At 38.2% G+C, this 21,529-nt stretch overlaps 1 protein-coding gene and 1 long non-coding RNA gene across 12 annotated transcripts in view; one reads left to right on the top strand and one right to left on the bottom strand.

The window, feature by feature from the left end:
* Window positions 1-21,529, bottom strand: part of MKLN1 (muskelin 1) — a 353,982-nt gene that overhangs the window by 167,291 nt on the left and 165,162 nt on the right. For 2 of the 5 annotated variants that reach the window (XM_068549466.1, XM_068549470.1), the window contains exon 1: window positions 19,497-19,619. The exons of 2 other annotated variants lie outside the window; for them this stretch is intronic. In XM_068549466.1, the coding sequence (XP_068405567.1) occupies window positions 19,497-19,594 (98 nt within the window). In that variant the 5' untranslated portion in view covers window positions 19,595-19,619. Of the gene's footprint in view, window positions 1-10,901; window positions 10,957-19,496; window positions 19,868-21,529 lie in introns of those variants that run through there. One more of the 5 variants, XM_068549471.1, reaches the window with a different exon arrangement.
* The window catches only part of LOC137768153 (uncharacterized), a 55,469-nt gene continuing 53,621 nt past the window's right edge, over window positions 19,682-21,529 (top strand). For all 7 annotated transcript variants that reach the window (XR_011074717.1, XR_011074719.1, XR_011074714.1 and 4 more), the window contains exon 1: window positions 19,682-19,893. This is a non-coding gene — a long non-coding RNA (uncharacterized lncRNA). The remainder of the gene's footprint in view (window positions 19,894-21,529) is intronic.

The following is a 21,529-nucleotide window of genomic DNA, read 5'->3' as shown; positions in this document are numbered from 1 at the left end:
GCAAAACACCACATGTGGAGGCCCACATGGCAATGAAAAGAGGCAGCCTCTGGCCAACTGTTTTCAAGAAAATGAATTCTGCCAATAATCACATAAACTTGGAAACAGATTCTTCCCCACTCAAGACAACAGATGAAACCCCAACCCTGGTCAACACTTTGACTTAGGAGCCATATAAGAAACCTGAAGCAGAGGGTTCATCTAAGCTATTACTGAAATCTTGACCCTATAAACTATGAAATAATAAATGTATTGTTTGGGCTTCCCTGGTGGCGCAGTGGTTGAGAGTCTGCCTGCCGATGCAGGGGACGCGGGTTCGGGCCCTGGTCTGGGAGGATCCCACATGCCGCGGAGCGACTAAGCCCGTGAGCCACAATTGCTGAGCCTGCGCGTCTGGAGCCTGTGCTCCGCAACGGGAGAGGCCACGATAGTGAGAGGCCTGCGCACCGCGATGAGGAGTGGCCCCCGCTTGCCACAACTAGAGAAAGCCCTCACACAGAAACGAAGACCCAACACAGCCATAAATAAATAAATAAATAAATAAATAAATTTAAAAATAAATAAATAAATAAATGTATTGTTTGAAGCTGTTAAGTTTGTTGTACTTTGTTAGGGAGCAATCGATAACTAACATAATGTCCTCTTTTTAATGCACACCAAAATGTTTAAGAACTAAATGACATAACTTATATTTATCATAAAATACACCAGAAGAAAGAAAAAGAGGTGGTGGAAAGAGACTGAAGAAAAAAAAAAAGGCAAGCAAAATGTTGGTAATTGTTGAAGGTGGAAACATTAGAATTCACTTTTCTCTACTGCTGGGTATGCTGGGGAAACGTTCATTAAAAGAATTAAAAGAATGAATAAGTGAGGTAGCCATGACAGCATATATACCCAACTCTTTAGAGTTTAGCTGTGTAGAGAAGCAGATAAATGGGAGACGTGGGGTTAACACAAAGTTTTTAAAAGATTGGTGAAAGTTGGTCTGATGGACACTGAATGATGGGCAGGGGTAGGAACTGAGTGGTTGATAATATAGGAAAGAAGAGTTAACTGAATGAACAAAATGAGAACAGGATCTAAAGTATAAGAGAGAAAACTAATCTAAAATGATCGCTCCCATTTTAACAGATAAAAAGATGGAGAAAATGACAACAGATCAATTTTATAGCACTAAGTATAACCTGGACATATAACAATTTCACTTTCATTGACAACAAATTTATATTAAGTCTAAATGAGATCTAAAATTGTCTCACATTGTTAATATGCTCTAGTTATGTAGAGAATATGACTGAATTTATAAAGATGTGGATTCTAAACTCAGCTCTAATGCTTACTTCATAAATGACCTTGATTAAGCTATTATACTCTTATTGGCCTTAGTGTGCATTTATAAATTAATACCTACACTACACTTTGAAGAGTCGTTGTTGAGAATTATAGGATGTCAATGATCTAGTAAATGGTAGGCCATCTGCTTACCATCACCCAGAGAAAAACTCTACTCTGCTTATTACCAAGCACTCGAAAATGTCTGAGACTATAATAGTTATCTCTAAGGACTCAAAGCACATAGGGAACATATACCTACATACATGCTCTACACAAAGAAATGCGGCAACCATGGGGGAAAAGAGAACGGCAACAAAATAAACAAACATTCCTATATGGAAGAATGGTAAACTAGGAAACTCTCACTAGCCAAAAATCAACTTGGAAAGCTAGCAAATATGGTTTGGTGTCTGCACCCAGCCCCCAAAACAAAAAAATTTCCTGATACATTCATATAAAAATAGTTCTCGGGCTTCCCTGGTGGCGCAGTGGTTGAGAATCTGCCTGCCAATGCAGGGGACACGGGTTCGAGCCCTGGTCTGGGAAGATCCCACATGCCGCGGAGCAACTAGGCCCGTGAGCCACAACTACTGAGCCTGCGCGTCTGGAGCCTGTGCGCCGCAACAAGAGAGGCCACGATAGTGAGAGGCCTGCGCACCGCGATGAAGAGTGGCCCCCGCTTGCCACAACTAGAGAAAGCCCTCGCACAGAAACAAAGACCCAACACAGCCAAAAATAAATAAATTAATTAATAATAAAAAAAAAATAGTTCTCATTTGTTGAATATCTGAGAAGGCTGACTCAACAATCGTTTCTGAAATTAAACATTAGCACCTTCAGAATACATTTCAAGACTAAGAACGGCTCCTTTCTACCTAAAGCAAAGACTATTAAAGTTGGACACGATCTGGGATAGGTTTACTGCTGCTTAATATGCACACTCTTCAAACCTCAAACAAAATAACAATATACCCACAAAGGAATCAGAAAGATGTAAGATATCAAACTGTTTGCAAGCACCTTCAAAGGTTTCATTTATATGTAAATAATTTTATGGAAATAATCACTATCATCTTCTGATAAATGAAGTCCTCAAAATAGCTTTGCTGGGCAACAATTTAGCTTAATTTGAGTCACTACATGTGTCATTTATTTTTAAAATCTATTCTGTAATATTCCATGCTATCCTGTGCAAAAAAGACCTTAAGCATCTGATCCTCTTGGTTTGTATGAAAATAAATAAAAGGCTAGAGAAACTAATGACTGATCCAAAAATACCAATTAATTGATGACAGAACTGGGATTAGAGCCCCAATCTCCTGTCCTTGTCCACTGTTCTCTCTATACTACACTATTTCAATTTTTTTCATGTTTTCCTTTGTACCAGATCTAACTTTCTCCCCCCAGCTTAATGTAGTGATTTAAACTGTACTAATGGTGAGAGGTCAAACCAATATTAACTAATCCAAAACTGTCCATTTTGTGAGAATTCTCCCCTCTCCTCGTAACAGGTTAACTTTGACCAAGGCCTAAGTCCTATGGCACAGCATTTTTCAAACTCTGTTCCTCAGAGAGACTCCATAGGATCTGAGCTTTAAAAAAATATTTTTAAAATATTTTATACTAATCTTAAAACTATGAAAAAATTCAAAAATATTATAGGCCAAATATTACTACAGTGGATACCACCCTCCACAAAAACTTGTCTACCTTGTTTTTGTGCCAACTTTAGAGTAAAATTTCTCCTGACATCTCTGTATCTCTAGAACTTTTCAAAGTACGTCACTGATTAATACTGCTGTAATTGTATGCCAGTATTTTAAAAATTCAGTTCTACGTATGTCTGTTCATGTAAAATTCACAAATAAATTAACAACTATAACATAATTGATAATTGAACAAGGTTCAGAACTGACTGGTTTTTATGCTTTCCTCAAGGATTAGTAAGATGTCATATGGCAAGTCGCATTACAGACCACTGTAGCACAGAATGTGAATTAGAATGCTGTTCTGACTTTTTAAAATTATTATATGGAATGTGAGCAGTTTGGTGGTATTAACTTTGAAAACAAGTTTATTGGGCTTCCCTGGTGGCGCAGTGGTTAAGAGTCCGCCTGCCAATGCAGGGGACGCGGGTTCGAGCCCTGGTCCAGGAAGATCCCACATGCCGCGGAGCAGCTAAGCCCGTGCGCCACAACTACTGAAGCCCGTGTGCCACAACTGCTGAAACCCATGCGCCTAGAGCCTGTGCTCCGCAGCGGGAGAGGCCACTGCAGTGAGAAGCCGGTGTACCGCAGCGAAGAGTAGCCCCCACTCGTCGCAACTAGAGAGCCTGCGTGCAGCAACGAAGACCCAACGCAGCCAAAAACAAATAAATAAAATAAATAAATTTATTTAAAAAAAAAAGAAAACAAGTTTATTACAGGTGATAACCAACTTTCCTCATTTAATTTTCAGACGACCCACACTTTTGTATCTTATATGCTTAGAGCTCTGTCTTTCCTTTATCAAATTCAGAATGCTCATCAGTTGATCCAACCAATAGTTCAAGCTATTGTGCCAGCCGATATAATGCATGCCGACATGCCCTGTATGCCAGCCAGCATTTTTTTCCAAAGCACTGCCATCCTTATAGTTCAGTGTCCATTTTTACAATCTTTAAAATATTTTACTGCGTTTCTCCTGTTATAAGAATGGAAAATGAAAATACAAAAGCCTACTAGTAACATTAATTCAACTGAAATGATAATGGGCATCATAAGGTAATCCAAATGAAGAAAACTTCAGACACTAAGTAGACACAACTAGCTTAAAAATAAAGGCAATGCTGAGAACAATAGTTAAAAGATCATATCAAAAGCTAAAGTATAGGTGTGCCAATTATGGATTTACTCACTCTCACTTCTAAACTCATCCTTTTTGCCTTTTCTTGGAAATGGATATGGGCTCTTTAAGTATTTTTCCTTGGCCAGCTGGCACAATGTTAAGTTTTGTCAGTAGAGGCGGGGCAGGAGAGTCATCTCAGGACACAGTGGGTATCTTTGCTTCCTCCCTAATGAACTGAGGGGCGTTTCTGTTTCCTAGTTCAAGTATCCTTGCCCAAAAGACTCCCTCAGCACATGTAGCTTCTCCAGCTCTCAGTTTCTACAGTACAGATGCTTCTCTAGCATCCTACTCCTAGAGTATACACGGCTCCCCCAAAGCCCAGCTGATGTGTGCATGCAAGCAGCTTCTCTAGCAGCAAGTTCCTACATCAGAATGTATATTACTTGTGGGTACTTTTTTTAGTCTCTTCACATTTAGTAGGCCTTTTCAAACTAATGAATGACTTGAACCTTTCTTGAGCTCAGAAATTTTTTCTTTTCTTTTTTTTAATTTCTCCTCTATTTTTTCTGGTATCTTTCTAGACTTATTAGGTAGAGGTGCTGGGCTGCTGTATCACGTTGTACTTTGCACAAGATCCCACTGAGGAGTAAAAGCTGAAATCCAGCCTGAGTCCCACTTACCAAGTCCTGCATCCTGATTAAAAACCATCACTTTCTCACTAAGCCATGTGTTGTGAAAATGAGCAAGTGGACCTTCTGGATCAAGGCTAACCTCCACGTCTCAAATTTTAACTTATTTTCCTTATCTTTTTCCTTTTGTTCTACATTTCAGATCACTTGCTATGTGTATGTATGTAATTACTGAAAAAACACAGATGTGTATGTACATAACTATAGAAAAATTACCATTTTTGTGGGAGCTTCATCCTAAGTCTAGTATCTTGGGCCTAGGCCCAAAAGAATAGATCGTTTTATGACCTGAGGGCATCAGGATTTTTTAAAGCTCCCCAAGTAATTTGAATGTGCAAACAAGATTGGGATCTACTGCTGTCAGTTAATGGTACTCAAGCTTTTTTGCTCAAATATTCCCTAAAATAATTTTGAAAATCTACTCATATTCTTACCATTTTTAAGTTGGCAAGCAAAATTTTTCATAGCTTATGATTGTAAAACTTGTATTTTCCAGTGTACTCTAAATATTGTCATTTTAAATAAAGCTGTTATGTTTGTTCTTTCAAAAGTACCAATAGAATAAAAATATCATCTATTTTTTAAAAGTACAGCTTCTTCCCATACAGTCAAAAATTTATATTATTCTTGCTTTTCCTTAAACTTTCCCTATAGAATTTTAACTAATGTAATAATTCTTTTATGCTGCAGGGTCTTTTATATTTCACTCTATATGACCTCTCTGGAAAAAAAAGACTATAAATTAATTAAACTTTTTTGGCTTTGATCAAGAAATTTTAAAAATTTCTTTTGGATGCTATTAGAAGTACACTATTGACCAAAACAATATGAACATATTATGCACTTTGACAGATAATGATTAAATATGGAGCAAAATGGTATTAATAGTGATTCTCAAAGATATGGGCAGGATTTTTTCTGTTTTTTACAATTATTTCATGTATATACAGATGAATATCACTGCTAGAATAAAAATGAGATTCAGCATCAAGTCTATATCTGTTTTTATAGATGTATGCATTGAAAACCTTGCTTATACAAATACATGGGAACAGAAGGAATTTCTGCTAGTACTATTTATTTTTTGACTACCTTCTGAATTGTATGTCAAAAAATCACATAATGAGCTATCATTAAAAATTACTTTTTATGATCTACCAACAGACAAGTTGATTACGTCTTCCTTCTGTTTTCTTTAAAAAGAAAGAATTGAGGACGTCCCTGGCGGTCCAGTGGTTAAGACTCCGTGCTTCCAATGCAAGAGGCACAGGTTCAATCCCTGGTTGGGGAACTGGGATCCCACATGCCGTGTGGTGTGGCCAAAAAAATAAATAAAAATAAAAAAGAACTTGAGAGCCACCTATTTTATAAGAGGATTTTTGTTTTTCCAGTCATTCACTTTCTCAATTTCAATATCAACTTTTACAACAGTCCTTTGCACTCTGAAGATTTTTTTTTTTTTTGGCACTCTGAAGATTTTTACACTCCATGGAATAGATGAGAGGCATGCCTCTTTTGCAATCATGAAGTAGGATATGGGACAGCTAGAAGTCTTCAAAGTGCAGGCAAATCACCTGGGGTTCTTGTTAAAAATGCAGATTATGACTCAGTAGGTCTGGGGTGGGTCTGAGATTCTGCATTTCTAACAAGCACCTAGTAAAGGCAATGCTGCTGGTGAGTGGGCCACACTTTTGAGTAGCAAGGGCCTAAACCACAGGCAAGTTCTCAGGCTGATCAATTTTTAAGAGAGAATACACAGTAACAATAGATCAGGAAATCGAATCCTTCAAAACTATTTTTGCCTATGTATCCCTTGGAAAGTGTACATGTACTCCCAGGGATAAGCATGCCCCAATTTGAAGACTGCTGCTCAAAATTAGCTACTAAAAATGGAAATTACTGGCTCTTAAGAGTGTTTAAAAAAATTTTTTTTAGTTTAATTGAAGTATAGTTGATTTACAATGTTGTGCTTAATTTCTGCTGTAGAGTAACTCAGTTATACATATATATATATATTCTTTTTCATATTCTCTTCCATTATGGTTTATCACAGGATACTGAATATAGTTCCCTGTGCTATACAGTAGGCCCTTGGTGTTTATCAAGAGTGTTTAAATTTTTAAATTTTAAACCACTGACTTTAGTCACATCACTTTTCCACTTAAAATTGTTTGATGGCTCCTCACTTTCCAAAAAATAAAATTCAAACTCACTAACATGGGATTAAGATCCTTTAATTTGTGTTTACAATCGAACAAGCAAATCATATACACTCACACACAACCTCTACTTTTTTTGTTGTTCTTTAAATGTATTATTTATTTGTTAAAATAAAACAAAATTTAAAACTTTGGGCAATGTCCAAAGAAAAGGCATTAAAAAATAGAAATCAACACAATTACTACATCCCAGAGATAATCACTGTTATGACTTTAGTAAATTTCTTTGCAGTCTTTTCTATATGCATAAGCATACAAAAGGGGGTGGGTGTGTGTGTTTAAAGATAAATCGGAGCAAGGCATTTAATAAGGCATTGTTGTTCTTTTTTTTGATCTGTGGGTCTTTTATATGCTATTATATCTGGAAGATCTTCTCTACATAATTAAAAAACATTCTAAAACTTACTTTTTAATAGCAGCCTAATAGCCCATCATAATTCAAGGACATCTCAAAAAAATTGTTCTATTAAATCTAGTAAATCTAAGGGCAATAGTAACATTTCTATCAATAGTATTAGATACTTGCTAGAGGATTAATTTGCAATCCATGCATTACATTTTAGATAAATATAAACATAATTACTGCCCTAAATGCCCTGGAAAAGCAGGTTAGAATACCGTAAAAAATTCATAATATCTTACTAAATTTCCTCAAAAGAATAAAATAAAATTCAAAGAGTTTTGTTTTCATTACACTTAAATTTCTGCAATAGGGAGCGGCAAGTCTCCTAAATGTACATTGATAAGTTAATGCTTATTTCTCCTAATATGCAAAATCATAAAGTATAAATAAATAGAGCAGAGGAGTTCACTGTCAAATAATGGGTAGGATAAATGTTAGCTGTTCAGAGGGGAATAGAATATAGCAAGTGACTTTGGAACACCATCAGCCAAGCCACCTTCAGTAAATAGTACCTTTTGTAACTGTATATATGAAACAAACCTGAATAAAAAGAAAAAGATTTACTTAAATTACTAAAAACTGGTGATTCTGGAGAGAAATATGGGCAGGGACACCAGTCCACATATATAATATATAAGGAAGAAGTACCTGACCAATGATCCAGCCTGTATCAACTGCCCTGTATACTGTCTGGGAAAAGTCTACCTCTAAGCATCTTCCTGGTTCTGATATGCTACACTAACAAATGCCAAATGTTAACCTGATTTCCCAAATAGGAGTTGTTGAATATGCACAAGGGTAAAGATAAATTCCTGCGTTCAAGAAACATGAAGAATGGTAAAATAAATTAGATCTGTACACAAAGGAAATCATAGCTCATTTACCTCTTCCAAGAAGTCTCTCCTCAAGCCCATGCCAACAGTAGAAGCTCCATTCTCTGAATCTCACCTCTAATTTCTGTAGCATTTACTGCTTTTATCACTCATCTGACTCAGCTTTTTGTACCTTCTATTGTACTATTATAGGTACAGATAGTTCATCACCAGAAATTCTCTCTCATAACTTCAAATAGGCTTGGCTATTATTCAGGAGTTAGAGGCACCCAATAATTTGTTTATGGCACAGATAGCCAAAAATGTGAAAAGCCATAATTGTGACTCAAATACCACAATGTAGCAATAAAAATAAAAAACAAAGTTTTCTTTAACCTGTCACCCATAGTAGCATTTTAGGTTGTAGAAAATGGAGATGATAGATGTCAAAGACTTAAACTTTCAGACCTAGATATGTGAATTTTCTAATCATCTAAAATTCTAAATTCTAGAAGAAACTATTCTGTCAAACTTGAAGTTATTTTCAGCTCTTTTAAAATCTATGCCTCAGTTTGTTTAAGGAAAGAATTCATAAACAAGTTTCATAAATATCTTCCAGTCAATATTTCACATGTTAACTATACAAATTTTAGGAAAAAAAATACCAACTTTCAACTAACATCCCCACCGTGAACTACTTACCAAAGTATGTGTGAATGTATGTATGTCTCCATGTAAGTATGTACACTGATAGGTAGGTAAATAACTTAAAAAATGAAGACATGGAGCCAGTCCATATACATGCATTCTGAACAAAAATAAAAGAAGATAAAGGACTAGCTCAACTGTCACAGAGAGTTCTCAGAGTAAAAGACTTGAAGTCAAGTGATTTGCTATCTAATTCCAGATGGTCACTTTCCTTACAGGGCTTCAATTCACATGCACTAATCAGTTTGACACTACCTCAATAACAGAGGGGGAAAAAAAAAAATCAACCAAGAACAGCCTGGCAGTTCCTTAAACAGTTAAACATAGAATTACTATACGACCCAGAAATTCCACTCCTAGGCATTTACCCAAAAGATATCAAAACATATAACCACACAAAAAACTTGTACACAAATGTTTACGGCAGCCAAAAAAGGGGATACAACCTAAATGCCCATCTACTAATGAATGGATAAAAATGTGGTATACCCATACAATAGAATATTACCTGCCATAAAAAGGATGTAGTACTGCCAAATGCTACAACATAAATGAACCTTGAAAGCACTACGCTAAATGAAAGGAGCCAATCACAAAGATTACATATTCTATGACTTCATTTATATGAAACGTCCAGAATCTATAGAGACAGAAAGTAAATCAGTGGTTGCCCAGGGATAAGAAAGTAAGCAGATCATAACAAAGGGTATAGTTTCTTTTTGAGATTATGAAAATGTTCTAAAATTGACTGCAGTGATGGTTGCACATATCCATGAACATACTAAAAACCACTGAACTACACTTTTTAAGTAGCTGAATGCATGGGATGCAAATTACCAGACCAAAAACATTACTATGTTAAAAAGTCAACCAACTTTTTATATTACTTTTCCTATTTTCTATTAAATACTTATATTTAAGGAATTGGAGGAAATGATCCTTATCCTAAAATTAATCAAAATATTGGCAATATATTCTAAAACTATTAAAAGCTATTAGCCAAATCAGATTCTGTAATAAACTAAGCTTTAAAGTTCTCGAGGTCTCATTAGAAAAACTGCCCATAATAATATAAATAACCTTAATAATAAAAACTTTTTAAAATAGCAAGATAGATAAGAAGCTTTCTCTTCCAAGTTCTTCCAAATGCAATATCCCCACCCCAAGATAACCAATTTCACTTAAAATATTCTCTGAAATTGCTAAAAATTATGAAAACCATGAAAGTTTATAGCACGGATTTAAAACTTATTATTAAAACTAAATATTTTAATATTTTTAACATGGCCAGTGTATGACTCTATCTAACCCAAGAACAAAACTCTATTAAAAGAAGAAAAGTAGTCTAAATGCTTAATTAACTCATGTATGCATTTAATAAACACTATGCTGGACTACAATGATGAGGGGGGAAATTTTCATAGTCTTTATGGAGTTTGTGGTCTAGCTGGGGAACAGCTATTAATCAAACAATTATACAAATAAATGCATAATTATAAACTATATAAAGTGATATATGAGAAGGGTATACATTTGTATGAAAGCATTTAACTGTAGGGGTGGGGAAGGGGTGTCAGATTTCTTTGGTGGGACAGGGGTAAGTCAGACTTTGCTGTGAGAGTGACATTCTAGCTGACAGCTGAAGAATAAGTAGGAATTAGGTTTTAGGGCTCTTTTGATCAAACTACTTAGATCAAAAGGGAAGAAAGGGGACAATGAGAGGAAGGGGAAAGGGGACATACTCAAGGATACTTAAAATAACTTAACATTTCTATTTATACAAAACAACATGCCTTAACAAGTACATAGGTGATAACTATAATAAATATCAGTCATATTGAAGACATGTAAGGATATTTAAAAAGTATTAAATACTAACAATATTTACAAACCAAAAAATTTACATTACACCCAAGTATCTTCCTTCTGAACAATGCCTTCACATAAATATTCCCATGAAAGTTATTAAAAAAAAAAAAAAAAAGGTAAATAATATAAAAATCACATTATAGGAAGGGAAAATAATTATATACTATGACAAAGATAAAACTCAATTTCTGGACCTCATAAACAAGTCTCAAAAGAGAATTATGAATCATCAATAAAACCAAGAATAAATCTCATTTTAGTAAGTATTTAAAACAATTGCTAACAAATAATGTTATTCATAGTCCCTAATTTTTCCCATCAGATATTAGGAATAAGCAGTTAAGGTGTCAAAAGGCAAAATGAAGGAAAACACTGTGCAAAAAAATCTGGGGCCCAAGTGTTAGGACAGTACATTAACATAACCATGAGGAATTCATAAGCCTAGAAAATATAAGTCTATTTCATAAGAACTAAACACAGAAAGATTTCTGCGTTTTCTGCGATTTGACAGAATAGCCTGCAGCAGACCAACACATTACCTCTTACAACTAGAAAAGCTGTATAAAATAGAAAAAAAAAAGTTCTTAAAGTATCAGAGACTTTCTGTGGCAGTTAGGATTTGAGATGCCAAAGAACTTTGTTAAAGGGAGCCCCACATTCTGGGCAGCTTTCCCTCTCAGGACGTTCCACCTATTTCTTTAATGGTACAGGAAAGGAGCTGAGAAGCCAGGAAAAGACAGCTACTAAAGGGCAGAAAAGTCAGCAGAGCTTTTGGCAATTTCAAGGGGGTAGGGGGACAAAACTTGGTAACTGGGTCTTGCCATGACATCCAAGACCTGAGGGGTTAAGATGCTATAGAAAAGGTAGGTACAGAAGAACAAACCTGACACTGCATACTGATTTTCCTCTTAAAGCATCTGTCGATTCTTAAACTACAAAAAGCAAGAGGCTAAAAAGCCAGCAGAAAGCAACTGAAAGCAAGGAGCTCCTCCTTTTAGGAGTCTCATGCTGCTGGAAAGGCAAAAATAGGAGAGGCCCTAGAAACACCTAGTCTCTCAGTTGGGTTCCCCGGAGGGCTACCAAAGTTGTGCAAACTAGATGTTCACAAAACCCAAAACTCAGCCTCAAGTCAGCTCAGTTCCTGACTGCTGAGGTGATCTACCTCTATTTTATCTGCCTCACAGAAGATGGGTGACTCCTCTCTAGAGAAATGCTATAACATTAAGCAACTAACTGTAATTTGTAATTGTATCTAAAATTCTAAATATAATGTGTGGTATTCAGTCAAAAGTTACTCCCCAAAATAATGGTAATAATGATAATAATAATAATAATTATTATTATTATTATTACCAGACACACCAAGATAAAATGTGTGATAAAAGACAAGAGAAAGAGACCTACAAGAGATCCAGATATTGCAGTTTTCAGACACAGACTTTTAAGCAACTTGATTGATGTCACAATGTGGAGATTTTCACCAGAGAATTAGAATCTACTTTTAAAAAGAGAGAGAGAAATGCAAAGTCTAGGACTAAAAAATACTAAAAAATAGCTGAACCCAAGAATAAAATGGATGGAACTAAAAGCTGACTGGACATACCAGAATAGAGAATCAGTGAACTGGAACACAGGCAAGTAAAGCCTATCCAGAATGAAATAAGGAGAGGGAAAAAAATGATTAAAAAAGACAGAAAAAAGCATAAAGGACATATGGGACAGGACAAAAGGTAGAGTATGGATTTAATTGAAGTCAGAGAGGAAAGGAGAAAAAGAAGGGTATAGAAAGAATATTTGAAGACTCTCAAAAATTTTTCAGAACTGATGGGAGTCATGCTATAAATTCGAGAGGTGCCAGAAATCCCAAACAGAGTAAATACAAAGAAAACCATTCTTAGGTGCTAACAGCTACATCTCTAAAATTAAAATCTAGAAAATCTCTCATATTTCCAAAGATGACTTCTGAATGACTGACATATAGCAAAGTCAGATCACCACAAACAGCTGAAATGCATCTTATCAATAGCAGAACATCACACAGTCCCTGTATCAGTCTCAAAAAAAGTTAATGCAAATAATAGAGCTATCTGCCTATCTGCCAAAAAAAAGAAAGAAAGAAAAATTAAACATAATATTAAACCTCCCAACATTTGATCAAGATAAAAAGTATTTCTACACAGAAGGAAAGTGATGATGCTCAGAGAAGAATCACAACTTGGTAAAGTTCACAAAGATCCAACCCTAGGAGCCAGCTCCACAGCTTCAATCTCTAGTCCTAGACCCACCTCAAACTCTTCCTCTATCCCGGGTATCTTTATTTTCCTAAAGTTCTAATATCACCAGACTGAAAATATCAGTCTTAGAACTTTCACTGGCCAGTAAGGTTCCCAAGCCAAGCCAGTACTAACCTTAGTTTAGGGAAAGGGAAAAAAGGGAAGGAAAGAAACAGCATGACAGTCTCCAGTCTCCAGGGCGTTGAATACCTCCAACTAGTGAAACTAGTGACTCACAACTCCTGGGTTTCAGATGCCTTTGGGATTGTAAAAAATCCTCAAATTCATATGCATAGTAATCACTGTCTACACACCAAATAAATAATAAATCTCACAAATGTGTTCTATTTTTCAAATGTATGTGATTAATAGAATAAAAATCCATTTAAAAGCTAAAATTGGGGGCGAGGAAAAGAAATGATAAGGAACGTCACTTTTGAATTATGTAAGCACTCTCCAGACATCTCTAAGGACCCATCTGAGCAAAACCACATTCTTAATCCCAAATTACTAAGGATAATACCAAAGTAAACCCAGGGTACATAGAAACAGAGTTCCCTACACAGACAGTAGGAAAATAAATTGATACCTTTAATCCAACAATTCAGCATCTCAGAACTCATCATAAATGAGTTCAAGATTTGTTTCTGTAAGGCAGAATGTCTCATTACTAATGAGACATTAGTATACTTGTCAAATTATATCACTTTTACTCCATGTTGTTCTAATGGCCGAAGAACAACAAAAACAAAACAAACCCAGAAAGACTAAATGTCCCAAAATAGGGGGCCGATTAAATAAAATGCCATAAAATCATTATATGGATTATAATGTATCCATAACAAATGATAATATAGAAAAATATTTAATAACATGAGGAAATATTTATCATATATTAAGAAGGAAAAAGAATACAGAACAGCAAACAGGACAATATCAAATTGGAAAATAGATATAGACACAACAGAATATCTGGAATGATATATATCACAGGACGATTAGTTATCTTTGGGTGGTGGGATTAAGGGTAATTTAAATTTTGCTTCTGTGGGTCTACATTTTGCAAATATTCCTCAAGTAACTTAGGGTGGGGTTTTTTTGGCAATTAGAAAAGATATATGTTCACTTTTAAATGTGGAATTTTAAAATAGTTGAAATAGGTTCACCTCCTAACCTACTTGTCAAATTATATCACTTTTACTCTGAACCATGAATCACATATTCACAAAGGTACAGTTTTAATTAATGTCTGATTTTAAGTAATAAAGTAGACTAACAGGAAAAAGGTAAACACTTAAAAATGCATCCAATTTTACTATCTAAACTAATGAAGTCTTTCACTAACATGTAAACAAAAGAAGGATAGTTCTACAACAATAAAATTACCTGATGCATAAATATACTTTCAAAGGTCCTCCCAATTTTTATATTAATACATTAAAACCTTAAATGTTGAGATAAAATATATCTAAATATCTTTCCCTCTCTCCGTTCTCACCTTATAGCACTTTTTATCTGTATTCCCAATTAGGAACATATTACAGCCATGTAAAATACTGAAGCAGCAGTATTCTTTGATAACAGAAGTCAGGAGGTCCAAGATCAGAGTCTTATCTCCTACCCTTTCAACTCTTAGACCTGGACAATTTAACTTACCTCTCTGAACCTCAGTTTCCCTAGCTGTAACAGAGAATGATAATATTTATCATAGAGTTTTTATAAATACGAAATCAAAAGAACACAAGCTAAGTCCTAAGCATGGTGCCTGACACATAGAAGGTACCCAAGTGGTGGCTGTTACTAGAGGCACACGCAAGAGTTTTTAAGTCCGAGAACTTGCCAAGCCTCCTGAAAACTATATGACCTTGGGTAAGTTACTTAACCTATATGGACCTCAGTTTCCTCGTATGCAAAATAGATACAATACCTATCTTGCAGGTTTGTTGTAAGGATTAGGTAAAACTATATACAAAAATCATCTTGCACACAGTAGGTGCTCCATAAATTGTAGTTAGTATCACTATTAGCTAGAGCAATAAACATTTGAGTATAGAGATTAGCAGTTTATAAAATATTTTTACATATAAGAGTGCATGTAGGACTTCCCTGGTGGTGCAGTGGTTAAGAATCCGCCTGCCAATGCAGAGGACACGGGTTCGAGCCCTGGTCCGGGAAGATCCCACATGCCGCAAAGCAACTAAGCCCGTGCGCCACAACTACTGAGCCTGCACTCTAGAGCCCGCGAGCTACAACTATTGAGCCCACGTGCCACAACTACTGAAGCCCTCGCACCTAGAGCCCGTGCTCTGCAACAAGGAAAGCCACCACAATGAGAAGCCCGCACACTGCAATGAAGAGTAGCCCCCTGCTCGCCGCAACTAGAGAAAGCCCGTGCACAGCAACGAAGACCAAACACAGCCAAAAATAAATTAATTAATTAAAAAAAAAAAAGAGTGCATGTAATTCTAAGAATTAATCATCATTTAAATAGACACATTTCTCTTAATTCCCAAATTAGTTGTAAACTTCAGAAAAAAGTAAAATACAAGCAAACTTTTTTAAGCACACTTAAAAATAAAAGGCCACTTCATTAGTTTCAAAATAAAAATGTGTTACCTATAACTTGATCTGCTTTAACATTTTTAAAGTCCAAATAAATCTAAAAGGGTTAGAAGGGAAAATGTTCTTTTCTGACTTTGAGAAGAAAAACGTTTTTTTAAGTCTGCAGGAAAAAAAAATAGAGATCTGAATTTTTCTTTTTTTCATGACTTCATGTCTTTCACAACTAAAATGTAAGTGCCTTTAACACAAGAACTCTTTCAAATCTCTGAATTCCTGTCTCCACCTTTGTGCAGAAGCAGAGCAGCTCTACAGTTAAGACCATAGAATCTGGAGTCAGACTACCTGGGTTCAAATCCTGATTCCATCCAGCAGTGTGACCTGAGGTAAGTTTTAACATCTCCCTGTCTCTTCAGCTGGAAAATGAAGATTCCTCATATAATTGTTTTGAGAATTAAATGAGATAATACACTTAAGTGTTCATAAGAGAGCCTAGCAAATGGAAGGCACATTATAAATGTTTCCCATTGTTGTTACTGCTTTATTATTATCCCCTCAAAATGCCTTGATCAGTGACTTGTAATCAATAAATATTTGCTATTCTGTAGATAATTTCAACAAAAGGCTTTACTTAAAATTACGCCTGTTTAAGAAGTACTTTAAGGACTTCCCTGGTGGCGCAGTGGTTAAGAATCCGCCTGCCAATGCAGGGGATACGGGTTCGATCCCTGGTCCTGGAAGATCCCACATGCCATGGAGCAACTAGGCCCTTGCGCCACAATTACCGAAGCCCGCGCCTAGAGCCTGTGCTCCACAACAAGAGAAGCCACCGCAAGAGAAGCCCGCGCACCGAAACGACGCATAGACCCTGCTCGGCGCAACTAGAGAAAGCCCGCGCACAGCAACAAAGACCCAATGCAGCCAAAAATAAATTAAAAAAAAAAAAGTACTTTAACATGACTGTCGCTGCCAGTAAAGATACAGCAATTGCTGTTAGGATTTTAGGGCAAAACTAAGTAAAGTCAATCCCTTTCTCACACTTCCTATTATACAAAGTTATAACATCCTCACTTCCTAATAGAAGTTCAGTGCCATCCTTACTTGCAATTAGAAGTCCAGGCATGGCACACACCAATCCAGCAGACACAAAACTCTCAAACTCAAGCTCCATAATACTCAACTATACCGGTACTTTAAAGAAAAAGTTCAGATTACTCCTCTGTTACAATAGTTTAGCGCTTTAAAATAAAAACTATACTGGATAAGTGAACAGAATATTATAAAGACTAAAAACACTGTAAATGAAAGTGTTTGAGAGTTAAATATGCACTAAATACTAGTTTACAAATATACTTGAGAAAACCGTAACAACAGATTTCTCCTATTTCAAACGGCTGCCTTCTAACTCCAAAACTAGAATGCTGCCCACTTCAAATCTGGCGCCAGGATAACGAGACATAAGTCAAAGTAAAGTTGCCTCTTTATTCCTGTCCTGCCCCTAGGTTCATCAGAACTCTTTTTTGTTTGTTTGTTTGTTTTTTTAGATTCCATATATATGTGTTAGCGTATGGTATTTGTTTTTCTCTTTCTGACTTACTCCACTCTGTATGACAGACTCTAGGTCCATCCACCTCACTACAAATAACTCAATTTCATTTCTTTTTATGGCTGAGTAATATTCCATTGTATATATGTGCCACATCTTCTTTATCCATTCATCTGTCAATGGAGGACACGGGGAGGGGGAAGGGGAACCTGGGATGAAGTGAGAGAGTAGCACTGACACATATACACTACCAAATGTAAAACAGATAGCTAGTGGGAAGCAGCCGCATAGCACAGGGAGATCAGCTCGGTGCTTTGTGACCACCTAGAGGGGTGGGATGGGGGGGTGGGAGGGAGACGCAAGAGGGAGGAGATATGGGGATACATGTATACATATAGCTGATTCACTTTGTTTTACAGCAAAAACTAACACAACATTGTAAAGCAATTATACTCCGATAAAGATGTTAAAAAAAAAAGTAAAGTTGCCATCCCACTAAATCATTTCCTGCTTGAAATGTACTCTTTCTTTTTTATTCATAACTCGGATGGGACTTGTGATATCCAAGTCTCACCCCTACGACAGAAGTTTAAGGAGTGAAACCCTGGAAGTAGTCTAACTTAAGACCAGGAAAATATCTCCAGAGTTATTAGATCAAACAATGCCCTTCCAGTTCCCAACTATCTGTAATCCTAACCTGGGTATAGAAAAATGTTGATTACCTTCAGACTCAACAACTTGTTAAGCCCTGAAAATCAGAAGTCAAGCACCTAGGGCCACATTTCAACTCCAGCTGAGGGCTAGAATGTTTACCTGGTTCACTCTCACATTAAAAGCTGGATGCCAGCATCAATCAGGGACACAGCCATACAGCAGCCATCAGCAGGCCACACAGGCCAGATTAGGCCACAGATCACCTGGCACCCCTCACTGAACCACATCCTACTGAAGGCCTGACTGCCAACCCTTGACCTGGAGAACAGGACAATGGGCTGGCAGTCAAGAGAGTTAGATTCTCCTAGTCACAGCTCCATTTTTAGATTTTTGACTGATTTGACCAGAGAAATCAAATTGGAGAAAATGTGAAGAATTTTTGAAATATAGGTGGAAAACTTTTGAGTATGCGTCACATATCTAGTCACTTTGTTCAGTAACAAAAATATATTATTTGTAACTTGTTTTGTTCATAAAATCATTCCTGGACTTGTAAAATGACGGTCCGGGGGACAGCTCGCACTTTTCTTCAGGGTCTGCACAGATCTTAAAACTCTACTAAGCCAGTTTCTCTATCAGTATGTAAAAGTGGAGTTCGATCTGCTCCTTCTCTCAGACATAAGCAAATACTGAATGAAAGTACTGTCAGCATTTCAGAAGCAATTTGCTACAGAAAAACGCACGGTTTTTCTGTAACGCACTGGAACTCTTTTTTTTTTTTTTTTTTGGAACTCTTTTTAACACCTAAATTGGGGATCCAGACCAAACGAGTGTTGGAAGTCAAATTCATTAAAGTCATACTTTTCTGTCTATATCTGAGTTTCTGGGCTGGGAAACTGGTCTGTGTCTACATAAATCCATGCTCTGAGCCATCATATAATGGAACTCCTCTGTAATGTCCCTCCTGCTCTCTCTCTATCCTTTTTCAGAACTACCAGCCGGAAAAGATACCCTCCGCAAATCCTACAACGTCTCCCCACTTGCACAGATAGGTTCCACAACTCCTCAGCCGTCGGTGACTTTTACCACTCCCCTGGAGCTAATCGCTTTTAATGACCACCACCCCCCTCCCCCAGGAACAGTCACTCTTCTCAGCTTTACACTTTGTCCCGGCAGCAATCGACTGAACCGTCCCCCGTCTCCCACCACCTCGGACGCCCTTAGACATCTTCACCAGTTTGCCCGCCGTCCAGTCCCGAAAGCCCCAACTCCTGCTCCACCTCCCTGAGCCGCCCGCCCCCAAGCCCTTCTCAACCCCCAAACCCGGCCGCCGCATCACCTGGCTCCCCGTTGTCCTACGCGCCTCGGCCCCGCCACACACCTTGCCCCTTCCACCCGAATCTCGCACTCTGTATCCTAACCCCTCCCGGAGGCGGGGGCGAGCAACGCTCTCGGCGGCTGGACTGAGACTCCGGAGGCCGCGCGTCCCCTCTCACCAGGCCCCGCCTGGGCCTCTCGACGCGGCTGCCCTCCACGGCCCCCCTGGCCCAGCCGTGTTTACGCCGAGGAGTAGGGCAGCCCGAGCCCAGGGCCAGGCACTTACTCGGGAAGGTAGGTGGAGGAGAAGGAGCTCCACTTGTGTAGCGCGTAGGGCAGAAGCCGGCACTCGGGCGTCGCAGCAACAGCCCCGCCAGCCGCCATCTTGTCAGCACCGTAGCGGCCGCCGCCGACCGCCAGCCGCGCCGGGAGGGGGAGGGGCGGGGCCTGCTCTTAAAGGAGCCACGGCCCGCCAGGGCCGTCAGCTCTCCCGGTCTCGCGTCGTTACTCCTGCGTGAAGCGGTGAGTCGCGCGCGGGTCGGCGACTCACTCTGGGGGTCTCCACCGCTGAACCCTCCTGAAAGACTGACTGGCGGAAACTGGGACTGGAGTGTGAGCATCTGAGGGGCTCTCCAGTGGGGCTTGGAGAGGAATGTCTCAAATGACTTTTCTTGAAAGCTGAGGTAAGGGGAAAGCCAAAAACATTATGAAAAAAATAAATTGTAGTTATGGGCCAGGAACGGAAAATGAGAAGAAGTTGGAGAAGGGACGCCTTTGAGACTTTGGAAACCACTGCTCTCTCCAGTTTCTAAATTGTGTAAGGAAACAGCACTGAAGGGAATGGCAGTGGAATAGCTAATGGCCTTTCCTTCTGGAGTTGTCCTGGTTTTAAACGTCTTGTTCCCCCCCCGCCCCGTTCCAGAGTCACATGGAGACAGGAAAAGGAAATGCTCGTGTGTCCTCTCGTCCTGTTCAGTTTTCAGTCTGTGATGCCCTTCGTTGTAAGCATTTGTTGTGAGCCCTCTCATACGCATCTCGCGCAATTGGTTTGCTCAGTCATGACATTCACCCACAGACCAGAAAAATCCTAAAGGAGTTGGGAAGCTGGGTGTCATCATTCTTACAGCTGGTAAATCTACCTACTTTTAACTGACTGATATTTAGCCCCCAAATTCTGAAAGAGCAAGAGACAGAGAGTTTCAAGAAAATGACCACAGAGGGAATAACAGTCCATGTGCTCTGAATGCCATATGGGCATCATACCAGCTCCTTATCTAAAAATGAACACTTGCTCTAAATATCTAGCAGCTTTAGATAATGTTCCCATCAAATACCTGTTGGTCAGCATTGTGCATGTTTATTCCTTGGCTGAGCCACTGCATTACCAAAGTACCCTTCTCTCGCTGAGTGGATCTACCCCTGGAAGCCTGCACAGCGTCTTCATCTCCACCTGACCATTGGAAAAACTCAAGCAAAGGGTTTTTTAGTGAATGACCAAGTGAGTTGAAACACCTCAGTACTATAATTGTATTCTTTTCCCGTTATAATCATTAACCAGCCCAAACTTCCTCAAATCCTTTCCTGACTTCCTGTTTCCACAGAGAAAAACTTAGTAGTAGCCTCCACTAGCATGTCAGATGGAGAATGCCAAATAGAAAGCCCACAATATGTTAACCTTTAAAATCACATGTGCTTTGTGTGTTGCAGCATGCTGGGAAAGTATTTGTTCCTTGAGGGAATGCTATAATCCCAGCAATGAAGTTAGGAGTCCAGAGACAGTGGAAGAGGCCAGAGAAGGCTGATTAGTTCCAAAGATGATTAGTGGTTATTTGGGGGGGGAAAGAGATACTTTTAAGGGGAAAAGATTAAGATGGTGACTCGGTTCAATTAGTTTGGGGCTCCAAATTTGCTAATTACACCTCTTACCCTAATGTAAGTCGAGTCCTCGTTCTTTTCCAGACACAGAGTTATGGTCCCTGAGTGATCTTTTTTAGAAACACACATAAGTCAGTTCTTCCTAAGATGACTCTCTCGGACTTTCAGTGACTTTCTGTTCCCTTTGGGTAACACTGCAAGTCCTTAGCATAGGCCTTTCATATCCTGCCTTGATTACCTCTCTAGCTTCTCTCTTCTCTTTCTCCTCTGCACTCCCTACTCCAGCCACACTAAACTAACACACTGAATTGGCTCCTATAAATTCTGTGCTCTCTCTGGTCTCCAGGGCTTAGTCTAAACCAAGCCAGGAATACTCTCCCCCATTCTTCACCTGGCTAACTTCTGCTTGTTTTTCAGATTATTTCATTCTGGAAAATCAGTCCT

This window comes from Eschrichtius robustus, chromosome 8, assembly GCF_028021215.1.
Source record: "Eschrichtius robustus isolate mEscRob2 chromosome 8, mEscRob2.pri, whole genome shotgun sequence".
In the NCBI taxonomy this organism is placed as follows: domain Eukaryota; kingdom Metazoa; phylum Chordata; class Mammalia; order Artiodactyla; family Eschrichtiidae; genus Eschrichtius; species Eschrichtius robustus.
The sequence above is the reverse complement of the archived record's forward strand: the minus strand, read 5'-3'. Positions and strand labels throughout refer to the sequence as shown.